The following is a 20,372-nucleotide window of genomic DNA, read 5'->3' as shown; positions in this document are numbered from 1 at the left end:
ACTGATGTCAGTGATGTTATTCTTGATTTTCTTGGATAAAGAATGATACACATATGAAAACAAAATTCCATTTAATATGTTTTTATAATGCAATTGTATTGTAAAACCAAATTGCAGAGATTAATTTTATCCACGAGGATTGATGTGGTACTTGTTATCTTTAGTTTCCTAACTATCAGTTTTAGTTGTGGTTTATGCTAATGATAGTTACTTGGATTAATTTGTCGCTTTTACATGTCTAAGTTGTTGGGGTTTTCTTTAGTTTTAAAAAAAACCCAGAACATAATACAAATGACTCTTATGTGTACTTATAAATTGAAGTAAACAGCCATCAGAATCATAATCAGTCTTAATAACTACTTCTGTGGGCTTTTATGTTTGGAAAAAGCCTAGGTCCAACTCCTGAAACTATTTTGGCATCAAAATTCCCACTGAAGCCGAAGTGCTGTATCACAACACTGGCCAAAACAACAGAGGGTCAGCTCAGGGTTTAGTATTTGCTATCAGGCACAAACAATTCCCATCCCTACTCACTCTGCTCACAGTGCTTCCCCATGAACCCTGTGCGGCAAGTGCACTGCCCACTGATGTGGTCACAGTCCGCTCCGTTCTGACACTGGCATACCAATGCACAGTCCTTCCCGTAAAAACCTAGGGGGCATCCTGCAATACAAGGAGGGAGAGGAGAAAACGAGTGAAACAACCACTCTAGAAATAAAATGCAAATATTCTGGTTAAGTATGTTACCAAGAAGTCATTTCTGTAGCCCTGCTACTCAACATGGCATTCTATAAACACAATAGATCCAAGACCTACCCTATTTCAAGTGGTTTAAAATACACATTAGGCAAATGCTACATGAAAAAGAGGTTGGGGAATTGTGCAGACAGCAGATGTTCAGAAGAATGCAGCAAGAGGTGCTCCTTGAAGAAATGGGTTTAAGAAGATATTTGAAGGAGAAGAAAGAGGGCAGTTTGTGAACCAGAGCAGGGAGTCTGTTCAGTGATTAATGAACCTTTGGACATATTTTCTGGACAGTTGATGTTGAAACATAAAATAAATAAAAATAAAAATAAAATAAAAACAAAAACAAAAAAACCAAACAAACCAAAAACCGCCCCAAAACAAACCAAAACAAAAAGCCCAAACCATATTGTATCTCAGCTCCTCACAAAGATACCATTTCAGTATGAAGAAGACGTATCACTGCAAAGAGATCATTATTCACCAGCAGGAAGCAAAATAACCATGATAGCTGACAGCTGAATCAGTATAGTAAATGTCTTCCAGAGCTGCATCCATATGGCCTTATAATATACCTGTTATTTCCTGCCACTGACATTATTCAGTTGAAAAACAAGAGTTCTGTTTTTATGAAAAACTTGTATTTATACTCTGAATGCAAAACACAGTTAGCAGTCTTATTTTTCTTGAGTTCAAAGACAGTGATTGTGCCCAGATTACAAACAGTGGGGGTGCCTGGACTGAAGATAAACCAAACTGAAACTGTAATATAATAAAGATAAGAAGCCAACTTTATCAATATCTATCTAACAAATATTTATTTCTCAAACTTTGCATGAACTCTTACCCAGCATATAGTAAGTGCCATACACCTACACCCAGTCACTGTACAGCTTGTGCTTTTATTTTAATGAAAAGCTCCTGGAAAAAAACCATTATTAATACATTAATTACATGGGGAAAATTGCAAAATAAATTATAACATTACAGTCTAGTGAGGTGAAGTTTCTAAGTTCCAAATAAAATACCTTCTGTATCAGCATATGAATTGCAGCAAAGCTAAAGCTGTTGTTACAGTTGCCCCTGGGAGGCAGCAATTACAGATATGAGATGTACTGTACAATCACTTAGCAGTGACTCAGGGACTGTGCCTCAGTAGACCACAACCACAGCTAAGCTAGAAGCTATTCTCATGGCTTCAGTCAGCTCTGTGTTATCTGACAGTCTTGGTTGTTGGGTTCTTGCTGCTGGAATACTTCTTGGGGAGGTTTTGGAGAGAAATGTAATTAGATGCTACCATCATTCCACCCCGTGGGGAATGCCTGCAAAGCTGGCACCATCTACACTATGGACTACAGTCATAGCTGCCCATCTGCAGTGGTAACATCTGAATGTCAGTCATTCATTCTGCATGTTCACACGACACTCTATCCACAGGGATGCACAGCTCCAGCCAAAAGTTGTCTTCCTCTGAAGGATGGCTTAAGAGGAGCCCAAATGTAGTGGTACGCACTCTGCCAGGTTTACACAGGGGCCTCCCCTGCAGCTATGGAGTTAATGTTCACAATCAAAAAAGGCAACTTCACAATCAAAAAAGGTTCAGCAGCATCAGTGAATAAAGTATGAAAAAAACTGAAGGAAAATTCTGTCACGGATTTGTAGACCAAGAATGGATAACAAAAGTCACTTACTTTGTGTACAGTAAAGGCCAGTCCATCCTGGGGTACATTTGCACTCCCCATCATAGGCACTGCAGTAAGCTCCATTATGGCAGTTGCATGTATGGATGCAGTTTGGTCCCCAGTGGGAAGGTGGGCAAGCTAAAACAACCCAGAGCAATTAATTAACCACAAATGACAAAGATCCTTGATACCCATGAATAGAACTGCTTACATTCACATAGCAGCACTGCTTCATTTGGGGTTTGTTGCTTTTCTTTTGAACACATTTGTTGGGCTACTCCATTTTGAGCAAATAGCCACAGGTATTTTTCTTTAACTAAAAGATCATTTTACTCTAGATAAAGTTCTCGAAAAGATCCAATGTGTGAAAGAAACCAGTGATAATACTTGATACTGAGTAACTGGGACATTCACAGTAGCTTTCTCATAGAGAAGCCATGTAGGTTTCCTTTCCTAATTTATTTTTTAATCTGCAAACAGGTCAGTTGAGCACAGTCAAGGGATAAGCCTTCTAAGCCTCAAAACTGAAAGAGAACAGAGAAGGCTGAAACACATGCTATAGCCTACAGCTTTAGAACCAATACTAAGCTTACTTCTTTTACTTCCACTGTTAGATTCTACAAAATTGCCTATACATGGTGCATATAATCAGGACTATACCTTAATCAAGTTAAGTCAGTTGCTTCTGAAGGTCCATTAATCAATACAATATTTCTAAAAACCAAGTAATTATCTATAAAGTGGAGATTTTTTTCACTCACAATCATGTCAACATGTTATGAAATAGAATTTTACTAACTGCTTTGAAAAATGTCATGCTGAATGAATTTGATATTATGTGCTGCCATTACAATAGTGAAGTGGTTCCAAAATGCTAATTAGTATTCAGAGACAGCAAAAGATAATTTTCTTCATGTCAGAATATCACTAAATGCAGAGGGGACTCTAAGAATAGCCCCTTTCTACTGATTAGGATTCACATCCTTAAGTTTTGTTTGTCTTTTTAGTAAAGAGATGCATAATTTAAAAATAGTTTTGTGGAAGTACAACACAAGTATTTCACAGGAGAGAAGAAACAGGTCAGACACAGAAGCCTTGGCTTTATTCCTGTGTAAGTTTAAGAAGGTTGATACCTCCTTGTTGTTGTGTACTAATTTGGTTGTCCAGAGACCTGTCTGAGAGCAATAAAAATTCTTGAATCCTTTAAATGTTTCCATAAAGATTCATCTATGTGTGAGCTGTATTTTTGCAAAGTGTTATCTTTGCCCAGATTGTACTTCATTAGGAAATATACTATGTTGTATTGAAAAAAAAGTATACCAAGTTTGTTGTTTCCACTTCAATTGTGTGTTATAATGATTTTTATTATTGTTTTGTATTTGAAATTAGTGGCCAACTAAGAAGGAATGTAAATTACATATAGATGAAAGGTTAGAAGTTTCAAAAAGGTCACTAGTTCCAAAAAGAAATTAATGGAATCATTATTTTCCATGTGAACGAAAGGCTTTTATACAAAGCAAATAAACTTCCTCTGTTACGGTTCATGAGCACAGCCTCAATAGATGCTTCCATTCATATTGCTGGCACCATTCTCTTGTTATTGATTCAGTGAGTAAGTCCCTCCTCCTCCTAAATACCCCTATTCTGCTACTCTCCCAAGTACCTACTTATTTTACCATAAAAACAGGGACCTTTGTTGCTACTGCCGTCCAGAGGAATAGGCCCAAGATTTATTTTGGTATCATATTGAATTGTGCATGCTAATCACTTCACAGAATTTAGCCAGCAAAGGGTTTTTTTCCAAATTGACCAGATGTCACATTGCACTGGTACAGAGCCAGCTAACCTGGACCAGTCAAACCATAAATGATATAAACCAATGAGGCATGTTATTAGGAAATGCACCTCCCTGGAAACCCCAGCACAATGTCTTTAAATTTCTGACATATCAAGGTCTGGTATAGCTTCTTTTATTCATAAAAATGGGTTGACTAAAATTTTGGCATGTATGTGTTTCAGACTGTGCAGATTCTGGTACCTTATGGAATTGGATATGCTGTTTGTGAGAATTTTGCTTCAGATATTTCTTTCCTGTCATTGGTAATTTGCATAGACCCAGCAAGGCATCTGGAGAAAGCCTTATTATTTACTAAAATAACTCTATGAAACATAATAAAATCAGGGCCTAGCCCTTCCCATTTTTAAGTCTGTAACAAAGTCTTCACTGAGTTTATTGTACCAAAACAATACTCAGTGAGGTAGAATGACACTAAAAATGTGCATTGTGAAACATTTATAAAAGAAAAAAAGAGAAATATCCACCAAAAAGTTGTAAGCACTTAAAAAAAGTTATAGTGAAAAATTTCTTAACAAAATGTTCAAATGTTTAACAAGAATAAGGATGGTCTTGCAGCCAAAGCACTAACTTGCATCTGAGAAAATCTTGGCTTTGTTCTGAGCCTTGCCAGTTGCTCTCTATGCAATTGTAGTAAGAAAAAAATCCCCTGTATTTCAGCGCCTCAGCTCCTGATTTGTAAAATAATACCTTTGTTATTCATGACTGTCCTGAAGCCCTGGTACATTCACAACACTAGTGTGATAAAACTAAATAATTACACACAAGCAAACAACAGATCAAGAACCCTCTTTGCAATGCAAGATTCATCAACTCACAGACTTTTTCATGTTGGAAGAGACCTCTAGCATCACTTAGTTCAGCATCCTACTCAAAGGATCTTCAATGACAATAATTTCACAGCCTTTTCCAGGCTGGAGACTTCAGAGACACTCTGGACAGTTGCTATGCTTGACCACTTTCACAGTAATTTTATTTTTCTTTTCTCTAGTAAAAGTCACTCTTGCTGCAACCTGTGCGCATTGCCTCTTGTCTTTTCACAGTGCATTTCTGAAACAAGTCTGACCCAGCTTCTCTACAACTCCTCTTTGGACAGTGGAAGACTGGGAATTGATCCCTTCTAGGAACTCTTCATTACATACCATAAGGTCCTCATTTCTGACTTAATGTTTCTTTACCAAAAGGTAGAGAATTTAAATAGCTGAACCCTGATTAATGGTTGTAAAAATGAATAAAAAAAGTGGATACTTACGCTGAGAGCAGTCACTACCGATCCAGCCAGGGTAGCACTGACAGGATCTATCAATAGGATTACATGTTCCATTATTGGTGCAGGTGCATATTCCAATGCAGTTCTTGCCAAATCTGCCACTGGGACACACTAAGAACATATTGTCAGAATTAGAATTCCTTAGCAATCAGAAGAAGATTGTATTTTCTTTATTTCAAGAGAAAGCAACTGATGTTTGGATCAAGAAGCATATTGCTTAGTATAAAGTAAGGCATTATAAATTCTGGTAAGCCCATTATACACATTCATTATACAAATCATACAAATAAGAATACAGTGGGTTTCATACTTAAGGATCAGATGTTTAAGCAACTTAAACCTGCTTAAGATTCCTAATTTATAAACTGCACACACTAACCCTGAAATTATTTCTGATTTTATAGTTTCCAAGTGATGGAATGTAAATGATTACAGTGCTTGGTCTCTGGATCCCACAGAGTCTTTATTACAACTTGTACCTTCATTACAGAGGGCTCCTGTAAATCCAGGTAAACAGTCACATAAGCCGGTAATATGGTGGCAGGGACCACTACTGTGTACACACTGGGGGCACGTCTGGCTGCAGCGGTGTCCATAAAACCCAGGGGAACAAACTGGAATCAGAAAGAACAAACTGTCACTGCTTCCTGCACCTTCTATACAGCCATGAACTACTCTTCAGTGCACTTGTTCCTGATGTTGAATTAGCTCTGTTTTCTTTCTTTTTTTTTTTTTTCTTCCAGTGGTGATTGTCATTATTAATACAATTCAATGCTTTACACTCATGAAAGGAGATCCGCTTGTTTTCCTCAAGGGTTTAATATATTCTGGTTAGTAATGACTTAGTTGACATTCTATTACTTGTGAGACCACACTGTACTTGGGTTATGTTTGAAATGCATATATACTTCATATATTATACATATTTGGCTATACATTATATGTCCTCTACAATATGAACATATTTTAAAGCATATTTGAAGAAAAGTAATTAAAAACCCCAGAGTGAATAGTTTTATCTGTGGATGAGTAATCTTAGACTTTGACTTCTTATGTGCTTCCCGACTTGGAATACAAATAGCCATTACTTCACAGACAAGAACGTAAATGTTTTCTAGTCATCCTTTTGTTTAGGTATTCACCGTACTCATTACATGATACAGACATCTATGCATCACCTAATATTTAGAGAACCTGAGACAAGAAATGCAGAGTTGTCCACTTAATACTTATGCTAAAGTCCCTAGTTTCTTAAAAAAAAAAGGGGGGGGAATGCTGTAACATAAAATCTCTTGCTCTTTTGGCATTTATTTCCTGATACGTTAGAATATTAGGTAATGCACCAAGAGAAATACCTGTTGCACAGCAGCAATTAACACTGACAAAAACTAACTCGGAATCTTTTCAATATTTTAATTTCATTCAAGATTCAGACTTTTAATTACACGCTTGATACGAGTTATGTGGCCAAATCTCTAGAGAGATTAACTTTTCCAAGTGAAACAGTGCCAAAAGGTCTTCCTGTTTACTGAAAGGCACTTTCTGACTGGGATCCAAATTATTCGTGTGACCTTTGTCTTCTTGGCCTCCAGACTGTGCATCAGAGAGGGGCACTGAGAGCCACTGGACTGGAAGCCTCTTCTCCAGGTTATAGGCACAGTTCCAAAACATAGGGAACATTTTTACATGTAGTGTTACACTTAGTCTGCCTTTGGATTAACTGATTAACTGCAAGGCCTTTAGAGATGAGATAGTGAGAATAATTACTGCACTTAGTTAGAAATGCTTAAGGAACACTAATGCCATACTAATGTGGGATTTAGTAGTGCCATAGGCAATCACATTCTTCAGCTTGAAATCTTGCTGTTCCCAGACTGTTAGGACTTTGCCCTCCTCTGGTTCTCCTACCTTCTAGTAATCATTTCATGTCATCTCCTGCCTTTTAAGCCTCTTGGAGGATGTAGTAGCATCTCTGCTTGGCCCTACTCCACCTGCTTTTGTACCTGGCTTCTGGGACACTTCTGAAAACAGGGCTACCCTCCAAGGGCAGAGGACTCACATTTCTCTTCTCTGAACACCTTTCTCTCACAGCTTGAACAACTCAAGCTGAAGATGGCTAGACTGCTGGTGAACTCAGACAAATCTTCTTGGGAGGCTAGATATTTTGCACATCATCCTATTTTTGCCTCCCTGTTTCTGGTATGATTTGCCTCAGTTCATCTGTAACTCTTCTTGTGACATTTAAACTTTAGAGAGACAAATTTTTCAAATGCAGCTATGGCTACCTATGATATCTTCTACTGACTGTGAGGCCCTGTACTGGTTCTCTTCATGGAAGCTGGTATGGGGCTATGTTTCGGATTTGTGCTGGAAACGTGCTGCTAAGACAGGGATGTTCAGTCACTGCTGAGCAGCGCTTACACAGAGTCAGGGCCTTTTCTGCCCCTCGCCCCACCCCACCAGCGAGCGGGCTGGGGGTGCACAGGAACCTGGGAGGGGACACAGCCGGGACAGCTGACCCCAACTGATAGTCCATACTGTATGACACCACAATCAGCATATACAGTTGGGGGAAGAAGAAGGAAGAGAGGGAGGGACATTCAGAGTGATAGTGTTTGTCTTCCCAAGTCACTGTTAGACGTGACGGAGCCCTGTTCTCCTGGAGATGGCTGAACGCCTGCCTGCCGATGGAAGTGGTGAATGAATTCCTTGTTTTGTTTTGCTTGTGCATGTGGCTTTTGCTTTACTTATTAAGCTGTCTCCATCTCAACCCATGAGTTTTCTCACTTTTACCCTTCCACTTCTAACCCCATCCCACAGGAGGGGAAGCGAGCGAGTGGCCACATGGTGCTCAGTTGCCAGATGGGGCTGAACTACAACAGGCCTGATCCCACTAGCCACTCTTTGCTGCTTCAAAGTAAGTGCTAAAAAAGTAGTAATTAAGCCAATGATTGCTACCGGACAACAGGCAGCTAAGGATTCTAGCTTCTAAAACTCATGCATGTTTTATTTGCCTACCAAAATACGTATTACAAAATTCATGTTCATCAATCACATTTGGAAATGCTTTCCTTTAGAATGGAATCCCCTACTAAATTCATTTCTTAGAAAGTCACGTGCACAATAATGTCATGGCACAGACAGTGAAAAAATGTAAAGTTGTACCATGACAAGAAGAGCACTACTAGCTGGAAACATCTACTAATTCCAGATAACAACTCACTTCTGTATATTCACACATTTTGACAAAACGTTCAACCAAGGAGTGTTTCATAGTACTTCATACTACAATTAACAAAGCATCATGGTGTTAGATCATATGTATTCAACGATCAATCAATGATTCAATGCATTAAAAAATCAAGAGATTTTAAAGCATTTATCTTGTTCTTACTTCTCTGACAAGTGGTGCCTCTGTATCCTGGTGCACACTCACAGATTCCATCATCTGGAGAGCAGGATGCTCCATTTTTGCAGTAACAAGACAATGAGCAATTTGGACCCCACTGTCCCTCAGCACACACGCTGTCACAGTGGATGCCTGCAACATAAATAAACAAAACTGTCAGCCTTTGCAAAGAACTCTTATGCATAGTTAGGTTAAACCGTTGGTCCTCAGAGGTCCTCAGAGGACCCATTTTAAAACACAGCTCACAAAACCTGTTTATGAAAGTATCACTAATATCTGGAACATAGAACAAGAACATGGTAAACTTGCATCTCTGTTCCTGCCTTCCCCCCAAAACAGTGAATTTCTTTTGTATTCTAGTTTTAACGATATGTACATGAAGGCTGATCCTGAGCTCTGTAGTAGGGAAGCACTTCTGCAGATTTACATGGAAGATAAGAGCTCCATGGGATGCTACCTCCAGGCTTCCTGCCTGCCGATATTTTAAGATCTCCAAAGATGAATGCAAACCTCTCAATAGCATAAAGAGTTCCATAATTTTCCAAGTCCTTTACACATACAAAATTTTAAAAAGGTCTTTTATTCCTCACTTTCACTGCTGGTATCAATAGAGAGAACTGAAAGAAGAAATTAATTTAAATGCAGCAAAATAATGGCTTTTGCCTTCTCCATAACGGCTGTTTCAAAAGAGCAAAAGCTTATTTTCAAATTTTATGTTGGAGAAATGCATGACAAAAGGTATTGCAGAAACTTTTCCTTCTGAATGTAAAAATTCTTAAGGTCTGACATAATTTTCTGTAATAATGGGGCACAGGACATGGAATGATTTCTAATTAGTGGTGAGCTGATTACTGCTCAGTCTCATACCAAATGGAAAAATGTAGAGCACACAAAAGGTTTCCAAACACACCATGTGAGCATTCCAAAATGCTTAGCTGCAACAGTGTTAAGGATGCTGGTCAGTCAGTGCTTTGTCTAACCATTTTGGCATAAAATTGATTACAGAGGCCACAACCTGAACCCTGTGCATAAATCACAATACAAACCACTAATTTTAATCATCCAATCATGGGATGTTGTTTTTCTTTGCAATGCAGCAACATTAATTATAACTTTCCTGTTTGTTTTTTCCACTATCTGCTTTTAAATAGCATGCTGCATGTTAAATGCCAGCAGGCACCACTGTGGAACTCAGACCATATTGTGTCTACAGTACTTTGCATTAACAATTAAGTATTATGGTAGTGCCTCTACTGAATGAAGCCCTTTGCTACGGGAAAAGTGGACTGAATCCAACCACAAGCATGTCTTGCTTTGTAAGTATTTCCAGCAAAATATGACACAGGCTTACTAGTTGCCAGAGTCCTAAAAAAGTAAAACAGTTTCACGTGTGACAAGAAAATAATCTTTTTAACTTTGGAGAACAAAACTTACTGTTCTTCACAATACTGAAAAATAATTACACTCTTTACTGATAGACCAGACTCAGAGGTGATTGACTCCTCAACCACCACAGCCTGTGCTTTGTAAATCTGTGTATATTCAAAGACTAACTCTCTAATCAGAGGAAAGGTAAAACTCCAGACTCTCACAATGTTTGTTTCTCTGCAAGACAATCAACAGATAGAATAATCAAATATGTTTCAGCAGACTGCACCAACTAATGCCAGCAAGAAAGAAAACACTTGTCTTTCAGAATCTAGATGCTAACTAGCAGCAGACAGTACATGGGAAAGCCCCAATTGTTCAATGATCATTGATTAATACTGACCTAAAACAAATTGTCAGAAAATGAAAGGCTTCTTATATTCTTACTTTTTCTTTATTGCCTGCATTGGCAATGTCATTCTCCTATCTTTATCTACATTTGAGAGGCAGTGTAGACTTGCTTCTCAGTAGCCTGGGTCAATTTTTTCATTAACTACCTATTTGTGGATAAATAGATAAAAGAGAGTGGTTTGATTTTGAGAGATGCTGATGTACATGAGCAGGATGAGACCATAGCATATTTTTTTTGAAACAAGACCACTTATTTCAGCTGCATAAGACTGCTCTGCTTGAGGTTCCCAAATTTGAGAACTCAGGTTTGTAAGTCTGTGAAAGCACAAGCAGACACATGCAGAGCATTTCAGCATTAAGCCTGACATTCTCTTCACATGTTATCTGTCATATCATACATAGCTTCATTCAGTGAACCCTGCTAGAGAAAAGACATGTTTCACGGAGTCTTAATGGGTTTCAGTGGTGTTCGGTACACAATGGTCACTATTAACAAGTCAGCGGTTGCCAAGAGTTACCATAGTGCATTATCTGAGATTATGTAGACCAGTGACATACAATAACACCAGGCTCAATTATATTATCTTGATCTGTGCACAGAGGATGCTTTATGACAGCATGGTGTCAAAGGGTGATACTGGGTACACTGGGATGTAAAAGACAAGGGGCCCTGTGCTGCATAGAGTCACGATACTTAAAAAAGCCAACAACTACCATTAAAAAAGGAAGAAGTTCCTCCAGTGCACATCAGGGAAAATGATCCATTAGGGTAACGGAAAAAATTAGCTTTTCTTTCCCACTTCCACCCCTTATGAGGAGGCAGTCAGGTGAAGAATATCCCTCTACTTAGCCAAGAAACAGCGTATCCTAAATACCACTGAATAATAATTATGACAATATATTGAGAGAGTGCTGAACATTACTTCTGTCTCACTGTAAAAGGAATTTTATTACATAGTCATTATTAATCATAAGCAAAACCAATTTCACTCCTTTGTGTGTCAAGAATGAATGTAGCAATGCAGAAACACTAATTTAATGATTTATTGCATCTCTACTTACAAAAGTAGTTTAAAGTCTCATTCACTCACTGTTAGGTAAGTTCACAAGGCACTTAAAAATGAGAAACTGTTTCACATCTTATAGCTGTAAAAATCAAATATGTTTACTTTTGAGAAAATTTAGAAATATTAAAATGACTAAAAAATAAAAAGACATTTTCAGACTGATGTTTCATATGAAATTTCAGCAAAACAAGCTATTTTTTTGTAGAAAAACTAGAAATTAGTGAGGAAAAAGAAACATTTTTACTAGAACTTACAAAGCAAGATTAGGCTTAGCTTTTACAACAGTCGTATCAACAGTGTACTGGCTTACGATTGCCACAATTTCAAGTGAATATTAATCTTTTATGCAATAAAATTGTTTTTTGTAAGTTTTCACATTGATTTTGATACTGATAAGGATATCTGTGAGGAAATGTTTTCGCCAGAGCTATGGACAAAGAGCTCTTTGATGGCCTTCACGAGTTGCTAGGCAATAGCTGAATGGTCATGATAAACTTCAGCTAAGCTGCTCTGAAGAAATGCTCATGCATTTAATGCCCAGTGCTTTATGCTGGGGGCCTCACATCTAAATCAGCATTCCACCAGCATTTGTAATTGCATGAATGAAGTAAATAATTATTTAGAGATACCAGTGTTTCTGCCCATGCTAGCAGAGTGTTTAGATACTCCCTATGCTATACTTTTAAGTTGAGACTCCATGGTCCAGCCAAGTCAGATCAACAGAGAGCTAATTTGTTTTAGCACTCAAAGGGGAAAAAATCTACCAATTATTTCTTACAGTCTTCCCAGGCAAATTTATTACTGGACTAAGTGCAATTTTCCATCTTAGGAGTCCATTAATCTGATTAAAAGTTATCAAAACTTTAAAAAAAACCTATTTTTTTCATATAGAATATGTATTTGCTATACAACCTATCTCCATGACTCATGGAACTTTCCAGTATAGTCTCATAGAATTAAAACCTCTTTGTATATTGGTATACTTCCTATATGTCAGAGCTAAATAGAGCATACAACAGCTTAAACCAGACAAGGATCAAGTCCTCAAAACTGGGGGAAATGTTGGTGTCATTAAAGCTAATGATACATTTCCATCATGGTCCAAGATCTCAACCTTCATATTTGAGAGAAACAAACACTTGATCATTACTGTTCAAGGACGCTGAGACTCACTGTGAGAACTGCTTCCCTACTTCTCTGTCAAATGATGGATGAGCAGCCTAAAGAAAGGGGAGAAAGAGCACAGAGAAGAGGTGAAAACTTCATAGGCACTATTCAGAAGTACTCTTAGTGTCTTTAAGGGAAGAGAAGTACGCTGCTCCCTAACTGAAGATATCCAGAAGACTCAAAGTAAGGAGCTAATTGAACGTATCAAAGATTTTTCTCTAGGAATTCAGACCGCTGCTTCTTCACTGCAGCAGCAGGAGAGTTTGTGCCCATGAGTTTTGGTAGGAAGCCAGCTGCAAAAGCTTGTCAAAAAAACCAGCCCTGTATCAGAATTTGAGGACAAAAATCAGCATCTGCAAATTTTAGTGGCAGGATCACTTTTGAGATATCCCTGGTATCCTTCTGAAGGCCATACTGTTGCTACATACTGTTATCCACTCCAGTGGTGCTCTGCTTTTCATTTACTTCTTTTAGGTAGCCACAAGAAAGTACTACTTCTCCTTTTCTTATCTTCTTGATAGGCAGAAAATAAATTTACTTAATCTACTGATTTAAAGTTCTTCTTCTAAAAGGGTGGTATATCTTCCACATAAAGGACCACCACAACACACAGGCAATAAAGATAAAGACACAGTGAAGTCCAGACATAGGGGCAGGCCAAACCTCTTATTGAAGAATTCATCTTCCTAAGATTGGTAAGTAAATAATACTGCTTATCATGACACAGTGCCCACATATGATATCATTTTGCAGTACACTGCATATCCATCACAATGGGACCTTGTGCTTCAGGAGCCATGGGGAAATTGGACAAGGTGGAGGTAGCCCATGTTCTTGCAGGAGGTTCTCAGCTTGGGTGCATTGGCGTGCCAGCACCATGCACGCCACTCCAGCAGCGGCTCGTTTCGCAGTCTTAAGATGAGGAAGATCATTGACAGTACTTTTATGCCTTTTTTCTTCTATGTAGCAGGGGGAAAATATACACACACATTAAAAGCTAAGGAGCAAGGGAGAGTTCTAGTTGACACTTCCCAGGGGACCTGGTTATTTGCATCAGCAGGGCAGGTGTCAGATGACAGTTCTCCCTGTTATAATCCAGCAACAAATGTGCCTCTTAGAAATAATGTCAGGAGCACATGGAAAGACACAGCACTTCCTCACAGAAACAACACATCTGGTGATGGGCAATCTGACTAGTGTCAGCAGGTGTCCGGCACAGCAAAAAGTCACCAACACCCTATCTGCTGTAGCATATGGATGAATACTATGCATGCTGATAAAATGTAGGCTGATATTACTGCATCTGTCTTTTCCAAAAACCAACGCTATTGTTTTGGTACAGATAGCAGACTAGTGGTATTTCATAATCCCTGGCACTGCATAACCTTTAAATTGATTTTAAAAATAACAAATGTTGTATCAGTATGACAGGACATTTCTTCACAAACAGAAAGGTCCAGCAGAACCGCACTCAAGAAAGCACAAAAGTGATGTGTTATCCTAACACCCACATTACCATAATACAGTAATAAACAAACTCTGAAGAAAAACCTCTGCCCTTTTTACAATGCTTTAATGTGAAATCTCAGTTTGCAAGAATATGAATTCTCTAATCTTTTAGGTAATTTGGAAAAATCGTATTTTGACAGCTGCTTGCAGAACAGATAAGATTAAGGGATGAAATGAACAGTTACTGTGGTGCTTGCTGGGTTGTGGTCACTGAAAGAAGCAGTAGAGGTGGCTCTTTAATGGAAGTTAACAAACTTTTGGTATAAATCATTAGGAGAATTAATTATCATCACCTACTAGGAGAGTACATTTTCTGCACCTTTCTTCTGCTTTCTATTTTAATGGTTCTTACTTTTTTCCACTGTCTAGTTATTGCACTCCCTTCCAATGAAGAAAAGTTATTTATAAGATACAGTGAAAATGTCAAGGGATGAGAGCGTTTGGGGCAGACATCATCCTCTGCGTGGGCAGATGTTTCTCTTTTGTGCCATCCTGTCATGTGGCTCCTGGAACATGATGGAATGGTCAGATTGCCAGGAAAAAAACATCACCCTTAACTCTTGCTTTTCTATGCAGAATTAAGCTGCTGTATAGGGAGCACTTGGTGTACACTACAGAGCAGGTAGGATTTCTAACAGGAGTCCTATAAACAAAGTCACTTTTAAGATGAAAAATCTAAGTATAATCCTACGAAACAGAATTTAAATTAAAAAAAGAAAATATGAATTAAAACAGAACCTCATTAAAACCATTTTTAATTATTTTGTGACTTTTGTAACAGGTCATGACAATGCAATAGTTAATAACTGAACTTACATTTTCATTCATAACTAGGACTTACAGAGTAAAAGATAATACATTGGGCACGTTAAAAACAAAACAAAACAAAACCCCTACATTAAAACCCTAAACTATATAATATCTTATTGTTGACCCAATGTCAGCTGCAGCTGTATTTTGAGACTAAAACACAGTAGCATGTTAACCAGGCTGCCCTTCAGTACATGACAACAGCACTTGTGCCCACTTCAGCAGCTCATAGTTCCCTCACTACCCAAGGGAGCATGCACTGTACGGGGCCAGTGACACCACCACCCCCACCCCCCCGGCCAGCATGTTTCCTGTTCCCCAGCATTATGGTACAACTATGTCATCCAGCAAGGGAAAAATCTTCCACTCTTTATTTATTTCTGCAAAGTTATACGAACTACTCCCTCTGATGAAACTCCCTGGGGAACATGTAGACAACTGCTCTGTTCACAAGGCTGAGAAAAATACTACATTTAAAGTATTTGTCTGGAAACGTCAGATAAATTTGGGAGCATCAAAACATTTGGGGAACTTTACTTTGGATCCATCAATTTATTCTTGTTGGAAAAGAAAAAAAGACTCACAGGTTCACATTTTTAAGCTTCCTCGAATGTATTTACTTTTTAATACTACCCTCCCAATGGTTATTAAACAACTAAATCCTTCATTTGGGTTAGATAAGTATTAGACTGATCCAAAATAAATTGCTCCCTCTCTCTCTCTTTCTTTTTGGTAAGTAATACTAAGCACCAAGAACTAGTAAGTCTGATGGTTACTTCAACAAATTTAACAGAAAAAATCTAAGCTGTTCTAATATAATTTGTTGCATTTTAGTACCTTTGTATGTTTTCACAAATCCTCCATCTGCTTGTCCACCTATTATGCATGCAAATATGTATACAACCTCCCTTCTTAATCCTACAATCTAATGCTATCTCTGCAATGTAACATTACAGTACAGCTATTTGGGAACCTGCTTCTAAAGTATTTTTTCCATTTTTTTAATCATTCTAAATATAAGTATCTACACAAAGACCAGATTCCTCATAGGCATTGCTCTAACATGTGAAGTGTAGGAGGAGGATTTTTTCAGACACTGAGTATAAAGCAAACTATGCCATTTATGTTCTGTTGTGTGTCTGGACATCACCAACATGTTGAAACTAGTCTGTTACACACACTGTTGTAATGACATCATCCAGGGACAGATGCTCAATTTTATCTTTCTGGTGAAATCTTTTTCCTTTCCAAATATGAACATGAAATCAGATTTCACTAAAGGCAAAAATATTGTCTCCTTCTCAATACCTGAGCTCAAGCACAATCAAGCTTCATGCTGTTCTTGAAGGCTTTGCCATGTCCCAGGCTAGTTTTATCACACTGGCTATGTAATTTTTATAATCTGTCATGAAAAGTTGCTAGATCTTTAGTATGGCCTTTCAAAACTACCTATTTTAATCTGGTTTCATTCATTAATGTACTTTTGGTTTCTCATGATTTCCCTTGATTTTAGAAAACTCACAAGTTGTAGTTTGAGCAGTACATCTGGAACTTTTGAACGGCTCTACTCCCTACACCATGGTTGCTCAAGATCAGCACCTGTTCACATGTTTTTTTAATATGGCTATTTGCTTAATAAATTTAAAAATTTAAGAAATTGTATTTTGAGCAGATCCAAATATAAGTTTGACAAAGTGTGCCCAAACACACACATTCACAATTACCTGAAGCTACCTGAAAGTAAGAACAGTCATCAAAGGCCATTAACATCATAACAGCATAATCACAGATTAGTGTCTCACAAAACAGTAATAGATCGCATAATGCTAGTAGTATTTTTTCATAATTGGCTCAATTAATTTTTATTATTTTTCCACGCTTGTGGCAGTCATTTCCCAGAGGTATCTCAGTGGCTGATGGTAAGTCACACTGCAGCCTGGGGGAACAGAATGAAATCAGCAAACTCCTGGCTCAGCTAGGTGAGTGCTAGCTCTGGAAGCTTCCATCTTTCACACTGAAAAGATGACAGTAGGGAGACTCAGCAGTGAGAGGGGCTCACTCAAAGAACTTGGCAGAAGCCTAACATACGGACAATTTGCACAAATAATAAATGGCTTGGTCTTTCAAAGCAAAGCAGGAGCTCTTCCTGCCCATGTCTGTTATCCCCTACAGACTTCCACTTCCTATCTCTCAATAATCATAAAAGTCATGTTCAGAACAGAAAAGTAGAAAAAATACTAGGTAAGCTGTAAACAACTGCAACTAATCAACCTGAACTGCAGACATAGAGTATTACCTACTTTGAACAAAATGCCTGTGATCCATCTCCAGAGCTAGAAAATAAAAGCACATAAAAATCTAAGTTGGTGAAAAAACTCAGTAAAGACTGGATCTGGGGGAGTCACAAGCTCTACACAAACTTTTGTGAGCACAATGATTTGCTAAACTTGTCAAATAAATGACTTGCTGCAGATTGTCTGCTCACCTCCACCTACTTCATATGGAAGCACCAGAGAAAAAAAATTATATATAATACATCATGAACCTGTACAAGTCAATTAGGAAAAATACTAATTTATAAATGAGTGAATGGATAATAAATAATACTGTTATATCTGAAATCTCAAGAAAGAAATAATCCTTTCTTTTCACAACAGAAACATGCTTTGTTCATTAAAGGCATGTTTTTCATGCTAATTCTAATTATTAAATGGAAGGAGTCCATACAGACAGGCAACATGTAATCTGACCCTTGCAACACTACAGTACCACAGTGAGACACCAAGTCCAAAACACTCTGAGACGCAAACTTATAGTGCTAATTAAACTGTATTGAAGATGGAACAGTCTTCCCTACACTTAGAGCTTAGAAATCTACATGAGAACTAAAACTACATTCCAGAGATAAAAGATAGCTTGCCCTTTGTCATAGTTTTATCACGTTTTCAAAAAAACTTGTTTTCCATAAACAAGAGTGCAACAACAGTCAAACACAAAGTTTGATGAATAATTAAAAAGATATATTTCTTAAAACAAGATTGAAAATGCTGGAGAAATTTTGTGAAAAAAGTGCAACAATTTTCATACAGAAAAAAGTATGTGCAGATAAACTTATTTTCTTCAAAAGTTTGAGAAACTCAAATGGCAGCAGAGCTTCTGCATGACTTACCCTCTTTATGGCTGCCTAAGGCAAAGTTTTCTGAGTGCTTGGATGTGGTGCTTTACCTACCAAAGCTGCCAGCACAGCCTTGAATATTTACAGTTATTTGCCACTTTCACAAGGAATCGTATTATGGAGGCACCCAAGTTTTAAGATTTCCCCTTCTGTTCCCAGTTTTCTGCACATCCCATGCTTCACAAAGTTTCCACAGTTGTGACTCACAGAAGGGACACAGCAGCCACAGAACCGGACCTTTTCTCTTTCCAACCCCACATACTCTCCTCAGCCCCACATGCTCTTCTAAGCACAAAACTGAAAGTCAACACCAAGTACCACCACAATGGAAACTCTCTTTGTCCTTCATGACGGTCTCTTTTGTACCTGACCATCCTGGTAGACAGCGACAGTAACCCGTGGTGGGATGACAACCGTCTGCGTGGCTGCAGTCACAGCGTTCAGCACAATCCATACCATATGTGCCGTCCTGTGGCGACAACAACAACAACAAAAAACAGCTATGAGATGACGACAACTGGGAGTTAAGAGGAGAACAAGTTCTGGTCAGTACTGCCTCAAAAAGCAACCACAGACCTCTTCTGAACCCATAATCTACTTTCTTAATATAAAACATCTCTGCATTTTGGGAGATCTTAGTCTCCTACATTTTCATCCTTTCATTTAAGAGGGGAAGATAAACAATTAATTATATTCTCTTGAAAAACCCCAGACTAATGGACCTGGGGACAGTGATTCAGAACACAGTAACATAGACTATCAGAGGCTACAAGGAAAGTGTTCATGTAGCAGCCCTCTAATTTCCTTTACAGCTGAATTCCTACTCCAGGACCTGGGGGTCCCTTGATGGGAAAGCAATTCAGTCTCCTTTCTACCTCAGACCCTGAGCTCTCTGAGCTCTCTGTGTATTGCTCAAAAAGGATAACACATAAAGCCACAAAAAGCTTTCTAAAAAAAAGCAGTAAAACATTGGATTAAAATATATCTTCAGTGGGAAGTTTACTGCACAACAATGCAAACTGCATAGCTTTCTTTTGATTAAGTCCTTCCCTCTGCACTACAGCATACACTGTGTCAAAAGGGAAGCTCTTTGACTATGAGACAGTACACAAAACAAAATTATTTTTTGACTATGAAACTTTTTTGTTGCAAAGTGTCTCAAATGAGAGACTAAAATTACAAGTTGAACAACCCTCTTTGTGTATTCAGCTGTGCCAAAAAAGCACAGCTGATTTTCATGCAACTGCATCAAAACATTTGAATTTGCCTTTTCTGCTTCTTTCGTAGAAGGTGCCACATATATTTAGGGGTTATTCCATACAAAATCAATCTGAGAAACTAAAACATCTTTACAATTGCATTCTCAAAACAAGGCAAAGTACAACAGTAAATTGATCTGACAGAAAAAGTGTCAAAACCAAATTAAAAAACATGGAAAAAAGACAGTATAATCTAAGGTAATACTTCTGGGAAGTAGTAAAAAAAGGAAGAAGTAAAAAAAGTTAAAAAAACCACATCAGGTTTAAATCTCAATCATTTAAATTTGAGGCTAAAAATTTGTCTTAATCACATTAAAAATCAGAATGAAATCTATATGAAAATTCACCAGTTATTCTTCAATGTTTGTGCCTACATTTCTACTGAGTTCCACCGGATTTAGCTATTCAGTTCCATCTTTCAAGTCTCAAGTAGAACAAAATCTTACATTACTTGAGTATAAGGAGCCTTTTGCTTATCTCAAAAATACATTTTTATATCCAGAAAAAGAAAAGATTAAGTATTTCCTTTGCATATGATCAGGTTTGGAAAGAGTAAATCCTCAAATATGTTGTGGAAAAGCGGTATTTTTAGTCTGCTGTGTATTTGGACAGAAGTTCAAATCGGTCAAATTGCAGTAACAATCCG

At 37.9% G+C, this 20,372-nt stretch overlaps 1 protein-coding gene across 2 annotated transcripts in view; it reads right to left on the bottom strand.

The window, feature by feature from the left end:
• MEGF10 (multiple EGF like domains 10) overlaps positions 1-20,372 on the bottom strand; it is a 110,010-nt gene that overhangs the window by 18,537 nt on the left and 71,101 nt on the right. For both annotated transcript variants that reach the window (XM_056325522.1, XM_056325523.1), the window contains exons 13-18: positions 18,834-18,936; positions 8,946-9,092; positions 6,031-6,165; positions 5,534-5,662; positions 2,436-2,564; positions 535-663 (exon numbers count right to left, since the gene is read on the bottom strand). In XM_056325522.1, the coding sequence (XP_056181497.1) occupies positions 535-663; positions 2,436-2,564; positions 5,534-5,662; positions 6,031-6,165; positions 8,946-9,092; positions 18,834-18,936 (772 nt within the window). The remainder of the gene's footprint in view (positions 1-534; positions 664-2,435; positions 2,565-5,533; positions 5,663-6,030; positions 6,166-8,945; positions 9,093-18,833; positions 18,937-20,372) is intronic.

The sequence above is a fragment of the Falco biarmicus genome, chromosome Z (genome assembly GCF_023638135.1).
Source record: "Falco biarmicus isolate bFalBia1 chromosome Z, bFalBia1.pri, whole genome shotgun sequence".
NCBI classification, from domain to species: domain Eukaryota; kingdom Metazoa; phylum Chordata; class Aves; order Falconiformes; family Falconidae; genus Falco; species Falco biarmicus.
Note: the sequence above shows the minus strand (reverse complement) of the source record. Positions and strands in the feature narration are given on the sequence as shown.